The 7,017-nt window shown below is 34.2% G+C and overlaps 1 protein-coding gene across 1 annotated transcript; it reads right to left on the bottom strand.

Moving 5' to 3' along the window:
* Window positions 1–1,258: 1,258 nt before the first annotated feature.
* On the bottom strand, window positions 1,259–2,004 carry LOC119467152. The gene is made up of 2 exons (XM_037728329.1): window positions 1,822–2,004; window positions 1,259–1,658 (listed from the first exon to the last, which is right to left on the bottom strand). The coding sequence occupies exons 1-2, from the start codon at window positions 1,963–1,965 to the stop codon at window positions 1,347–1,349; spliced, it is 456 nt and encodes a 151-aa protein (XP_037584257.1). The 5' UTR covers window positions 1,966–2,004; the 3' UTR covers window positions 1,259–1,346.
* Between the last annotated feature and the right edge of the window lie 5,013 nt (window positions 2,005–7,017).

The raw sequence follows: 7,017 nt of genomic DNA, 5'->3' as shown, positions 1-7,017 counted from the left end.
TGTCTCCCTCTCTCTCTCTCCTTCTCTCTCACACACACATCCCGTGACCCATCCATACACTCTCAATATAGTTATACGTTTAGATCAATATGCAATGTTTACACTATTATGATTATATAAATACAAAAGTCAACTTAGTCATGAAGTACATTATAATTATTTTCCATCTCCTTCACATTTTTTCCTAGCATTTTTAAAACTGACTTGATTTTCTATGTACTTGCCACCAACTCAACCCCAAACTCTCCTCCTGGCAATTTCATCTTCTTGAAGAAATCTCTCCCAGAACTTTCAGGACTGCTGCAATCTCAACTCATTGCTCTAGGTATGCTGAACAGCTGTGATCCAGAGATGTCTTTTTACCATCATCCTAGAGAGTTTTCTTTTGTTTTGCTTTTTGAGACAGCATCTCACTCTGTCGCCCACGCTGGAGTGCAGTGGCAAGATCTCGGCTTACAGAAACCTCCACCTCTTGGGCTCAAGCAATACGTCTGCCTCAGCCTCCTAAGCAGCTGGGATTACAGGCGCATGTCACCACACCTGATGGATTCCTCAATGGAATATACTTTTAGTAATACACATGAATTAAACAAATAACTATAACCAGAAAGAAAATGCAGTGTAAATTTTCTCTATAAATTATTTTGCATATAGTTATCATAGTAAAAATCATAAGACAACTTTAAGAAAATTAAAACATAAAATGTAAGCAACTACTAAATTATGTAACTGATATAAAATTTTAGCATTTTGATTTTTATGTATTAAAATAATGAGCAATAAAAAGTACATTTCACGCTTGAATATATTGTTCAAATCCAGTAAAATATTTTATTTTCAAATGTGGTAAAACTGTCTTTGTCCCCCCACATTTTACTCCTTAAATTTGACACTTTATTTCACTGATTTAGACATCAGTCAAAGCAAGTGATTACACAGAACCACAGAGCTGAGGTAACTTCAGCTGTTCTTTGTCTTTACCTGGGTTCTGGGAATTTAGACCTTGATGTTGCTACCCACACCTACCCTAAATACATGTAGAAATACCGAAGCCATTTTTCTTCCTGTCTGTGGGACAAAGTGTTGACTTATCTTCATTTTCTTCTTAGTCCTCACCCGCTCCTTATCTCCCAGTGGCTAGCTGTATACCTGTTGGTCTGGGGCCCAACCCTGGAGGACTCCGCCTCCCTCCCGTCTCACGTTTTTTCTTCCTTAACCCCCTCCCTACTACAGGCAAACATTCACATCATCTTTTTGCATTGTGCTTATTTTATTGCATTCAACATGGGTGAACACCGTTGCTCTCAGATTTGGCCTTTATGTGATTGGTGATTCCCCAGAGCTGCCTATGGAGATGCTGTTGCTAATTCTACATTTCTGATCCAGGCTCTGCATTTACTGGCAGCAGAGATGGTTACTTGGGATGGTTTGACATTGCCAGTATCTTCTATGCTTGCTTTTCTGATTTCTACTTCCTGGGGTTTTTTGGGCTTGCTCTTCTGATTTTCATTTTGTGTCTTATTCTGCTTGTGGTGACACACAAATACTGCTGGTCTCATTGTCTTCCTAGGCTTTTTTGAGCAGGAAGGAGGTGATCGAGGTTTTTTTCCTGAATTTCTTTGAAGGGGTTTTTTCACCTTTGTGATTTTCTTCTCCACCTGGAAGGGCAACACAGTGAACCAGGACATTGGTTAAGGGGAAGAGAAAGAGGTTATATAGGAAGGGAGCTTTATAAATAGGGTTGTACGAGGCAAGGATATGCTAGGAGTCTTAAGACAATATGAGGGAAGAAGAGAAGGAACAAGGATAGGGTCATCTGACCTTGCCATTTTCATTGGTCTTTTGCTGACAAGAGTTCTTCTTTTCCTTCTTCTCTTTGGTTCTTGGGGTTGGCTTTTTCGTGCTAGTAATTGGTTGTTTCATTTTTTTTTTAGGCTTCACTGGTGTGTAGGTCTCCTTAGCCATATTTAAGCCTCCCGATGGTCTACCCCACGCTGCTGACCTCCTTATATATACCCACCCCTGGGTAATGAGGAGCCCCGCCCTTCAGCTTTGTTTGGTCAGAAAGGAGCACCGCTATCCAATGGTAGTCCTGGGGTGGCTTGGACATCACAAAGCGCTGACACCTCTATAGGGGTGGTGTTGCTGGAGTGGCCAAGATGTGGTTGGAGAGAGGGGATTTTCCCAACCCAAATAACACCTGAAGATCCATTTCAAACTGACCTACTACCACCATCATTTCCCCATGTTCAATTCTGGTGGGTCACATAGCAGGGAGAAGGTGTTTCCTTAAAAACATTCCCTATGGCCACCCCCATTCAGTGGTTCATTCTGTTCTCTCACACCCTTTACCATGACCTACTATTTTGGATGTCTTACCTAAAAGCCCTTCAAGGTAAAATGGCCTTATTTAATTCTCAGTCAAAATATAAATCACTCCGCTTCCCTCAAACAAATTTCCATTTTGTACCTGTTTTGGTGTGGCTTGTAATCTAGGAAAAATGTTTTTGTGTTGTTGTTTTTATTTTTGATTTACATTTCTAAATGGTTGAAAAAATCAAAAGAATATTTTACCATGTAAAAATTATGTGAAATTGAAATTTAAGTGTTCACAAAACTTTATTAGAACACAGATACACTAATTTAACTGTCGTCTATGGCTGCTTTCACACTACAACAGAGAAGTTGTGATGGAGATTGTATAGCCTGCAACAAATAAAGTATTTGCTATGTGTCCTTTTAGAAAAAAATATTGCCAACTCCTGATCTATTCTGTTCCACTGATCTATTTGCCTATCCTTATGCCCAAAGCACATTGTCATGATTAATTTCATGTCATGTCGTAATTGTACGCTAAGACATTAAATTAGGTAGCACAGCTCATCCAACTTTCCTCTTCTTTTACAAAATCATTTCAGCTATTCTAGGTCCTTCATACATTCTTAAAATTTTTAGAATCAGCTTTTCTATTAATGTTAAAGCCTGTTCTGATTTCATTGTGATGGTGTTGAATTTTTAAATCAATATAGGGAGAATTGAAACCTTAACAATTTTGAGACCTTCAATTTGTGAACATATATCTCTTCATTTACTTAGGTCTTTCATTTGTCTCTGAAATGTTTTGTAACTAACTTTCAATTTGTTTAAAATTGGTATTGTTTCCTCCTTAAGTGTTTGGTAGTAGTCACCCATGAAGGCATCCATTCCTGAAACTTTCCTTTAGAGAAGATTTTATTATTTGAATTAACTTTGGTATTTACACTATTCAAAAAGTTCAGTCTAATGTTAGTTTGGTAAATTGTTTTTCAAATACTTTTTCCATTTCATCTAAATTGTCAAATTTGTTGGCATAAAGTTGTGCATAATATGCCCTTCATATTTTTAAAATGCCTATAGCATGTGTAGTGATGCAACTTCTATAATTTCTGAAATTGGTAACTTATGTTTTATGGTTTTTCTCTTGATTACCTTTAGCTAACCTTTTATGAATTTTATTATTCTTTAAAAAAAAAAACTGTTTAACTTTCTTGATTTCTGTCTATCACTTTGGCTTTTCGTATTTTAATGATTTCTGTTCCTTATCTTTACTATTTTATTTTTTCTATTTAATTCAAATTTAATTTATAGACTCTTAAAGTAAAATATTGTATTATTTACTTTAAAACATTATTCTTTACTAATATAAACATAAAGCTATAAATTTTCCTCTTAGGACTACTTTAGCTGCATCTCACAATATTTGATATATTGTCTTTTCTTATGCAGTTTGATATATCTTTAATTTCACTTGTAATTTATTTTTAAACCATGAGTAATTTAGAAGAATATCCCTAATTTCCAAGGATTGGGTATCTTCTAGACATGTTTTAGCTATTGATTTCTAATTTAATTTATCTGTGGTTAGATAACATAGTTCATTATTTAAATATTTTTAAATATATACAAACTCATTTTATAGTCCAGAATTTGGTTTATCTTAGTGTAGGTCAAACTTGGTTGATAGGAGTTTTCAAATAGTATACATCCTTGCTAATTTATTTGTCTACTTCATTTATCAATTGTTACTAGGAGAGAGTTTAAATGTATAGCTGTGATTATGGATTTATCTATTTCTCCTTTTTAATTTTGTAAAATTTTGCTTTATGTATTTTGAAGCTCTGTTATTTCTTGTATACTCACTTATTGTTTGCATTGTATATCTCCTCCATCCTAGTACTTTCAACTTAGCTGTGTTTTTATATTTCAAGTGCATTATTTGTTAAGAGCATATAATTGGATATTGGTTTTTAAATGAAGTTCATCAACCTCTGTCTTTTGTTGGAGCATTTAATGTATTTATATTTAATGGACTTATTGACATGGCTATGTTTAAGTTTACTCACTTTTGTTTTGTTTTCTATTTGTTCTATTATTATATATATCCTTTCATGTCTTCTTTTGGGTTGAGGGTTTTTTTTTTGTATTTTATTGTTTTATCTATTGACTTTTTAATAATAGCTTTTTATATATTTTTCTTACTTGTTGTGGGGATTGCAATACGCATCCTTATCTTGTTACATTCAACACAGAATTAATGGAAGTTCTAGCCAGATTAATCAGGCAAGAGAAAGAAATAAAAGGCATCCAAATAGGAAGAGAAGTCAAGCTATCTCTCTGTACAGACAATATGATTCTATACCTAGGAAACCTTGAAGAGTCCACCAAAATGCTCCTGGAACTGATAAATGACTTCAGTAAAATTCCAAGATACAAAAATCGTTGCAAAACAAATCAGTACCATTTCTAGACACAAATAATGGTTAAGCTGACAGCCAAATCAAGAAGTAATCCCATTTATACTAGCCACAGAAAAATTACTTAGGAATACATCTAACCAAGGATATGGACAATCTCTACAAGAACTACAAAACACTACTGAAAGAAGTCATAGATGACACAAACAAATGGAAAAATATTCCTTGCTCATGGATTGGAAGAATCAATATCATTCAAATGGACATACTCCCCAAGGCAATCTACAGATTTAGTGTTATTCCTATGAAACTACCAACATCATTTTTCACAGAATTGGAAAGAATGAAATAAACTTTTCAAAAATTCATATGGAGCCAAAAAAGAGCCAGAATAGCCAAAGGACTTCTAAGCAAAAAGAACAAAGCTGGAGGCATCACACTACCTGACTTCAAACTATACTACAAAGCTACAGTGACCAAAACAGCATGATATTGGTACAAAAACACACATAAACCAATGGAACAGAATAGAGAGCTGAGAAATAAAGCCACACACACTAACAGCCATCTGATCTTTGACAAAGTCAACCAAGTAAGCTGTGGAGAAAGGGCAGTCTTCAATAAATGGTGCTGGGATAGCTGGCTAGACATATGCAGAAGGATAAAACTGGACCCCTACCTTTCACCATATACAAAAAGTAACTTAAGGTAGATTAAAGATTCAAATGTAAGACTTCAAACTTACACAGTGGCTTACGCCTGTAATCCTAGCACTCCCAAAGTGTTTCATTTCTAACTGAGCTTATTGGGATTTTTCTCTCTTCTCTTCTAGGTTAATCTCAGTAATGATCTATTAATTTTGTTTATCTTTTCAAATCAATTTTTTGTTTTATTTATCTTTTATTTTTTTTTTGTTTAAATTTCATTTAGTTCTGCTCTAATCTTTGTTATTTCTTTTCTTCTGCTGGGTTTGGATTTGGCTTGTTCTTGTTTCTCTAGTTCCTTGAGGTATGACCTTAGATTGTCTATTTGTGCTCTTTCAGAATTTTTGATGTAGGCATTTAATGCTGTGAATTTTCCTCTTAGCACTGCTTTTGCTGTATCTCAGAAGTTTTGATAAATTGTGTCACTATTATCATTCAGTTTAATGAATTTTTAAATTTCTATCTTGATTTTATTGTTAACCCAAAGATTGTTCAAGAGTAGATTATTTAATTTCCATGTATTTGTATAGTTTTGAGGATTCCTTTTTGAGTTAATTTTCAGTTGTATTCCACTGTGGTCTGAGAGGATATTTAATATAATTTAATTGTCCTAAATTTATTGAGACTTGTTTTGTGACCTACTGTATTGCCTGTCTTGGAGAATGCTTTTTATGCTGATGGAAAGAATATATATTCTGCAGTTGTTGGGTAGAATGTTCTCTAATTATCTGTTAAGTCCACTTTTTCTAGGGCATTAAGTCCGTTGTGTCTTTGTTAGTTTTCTGTTTTGATGACATGTCTAGTACTGTCAGTGGAGTATTGACGTCACCCATTATTATTGTGTTGCCATGTATCTCATTTTTTAGATCTAGTAGTAATTGTTTTATAAATTTGGGATCTCGATTATTAGGTCCATATATATTTAGAATTTTGATATTTTCCTTTTTGACAAATCATTTTATCACATAATGTCCCTCTTTGTCTTTTTTAAACTATTGTTGCTTTAAAGTCTATTTTGTCTGATACAAGAATAGCAACTCCTGCTCACTTTTGGTTTCCATTTGCATGGAATATCTTTCTCCACTTCTTTACCTTAAGTTTATGTGAGTCCTTATGTGTTAGGTGAGTCTCTTGAAGACAGCAGATACTTGGTTGGTGGATTTTTATCCATTTTGCCATTCTGTATCTTTTAAGTGCAGCATTTTGACCATTTACATTCAACATTACTGTTGAGATGTGAAGTTCTGTTTTATTTATCATGCTAGTTGTTGCCTAAATACCTTTTTTTATTCTGTTATTGTTTTGTAGGCCCTGTGAGTTTTATGCTTTAAGGAGGTTCTGTTTTGGTGTATTTTCAGGTTTTTTTCAAGACTTAGAACTCCCTTTATCATTTCTTGTAGTGGTGGCTTGGTAGTGGTGAATTCTCTTGACATTTGTTTGTCTGAAAAAGACCTTACCTCTCCTTCATTTACGAAGCTTTCTTTTACTTGATACAAAATTTTTGGCTGATAGTTATTTAGTTTCAGGACACTAAAGATGGAAACTCAATTCCTTCTGGCTTATAAGATTTCTGCTGAGAA

The sequence above is a fragment of the Cebus imitator genome, unplaced genomic scaffold (assembly GCF_001604975.1).
Source record: "Cebus imitator isolate Cc_AM_T3 unplaced genomic scaffold, Cebus_imitator-1.0 Scaffold262, whole genome shotgun sequence".
NCBI lineage: Eukaryota > Metazoa > Chordata > Mammalia > Primates > Cebidae > Cebus > Cebus imitator.
The sequence above is the reverse complement of the archived record's forward strand: the minus strand, read 5'-3'. Positions and strand labels throughout refer to the sequence as shown.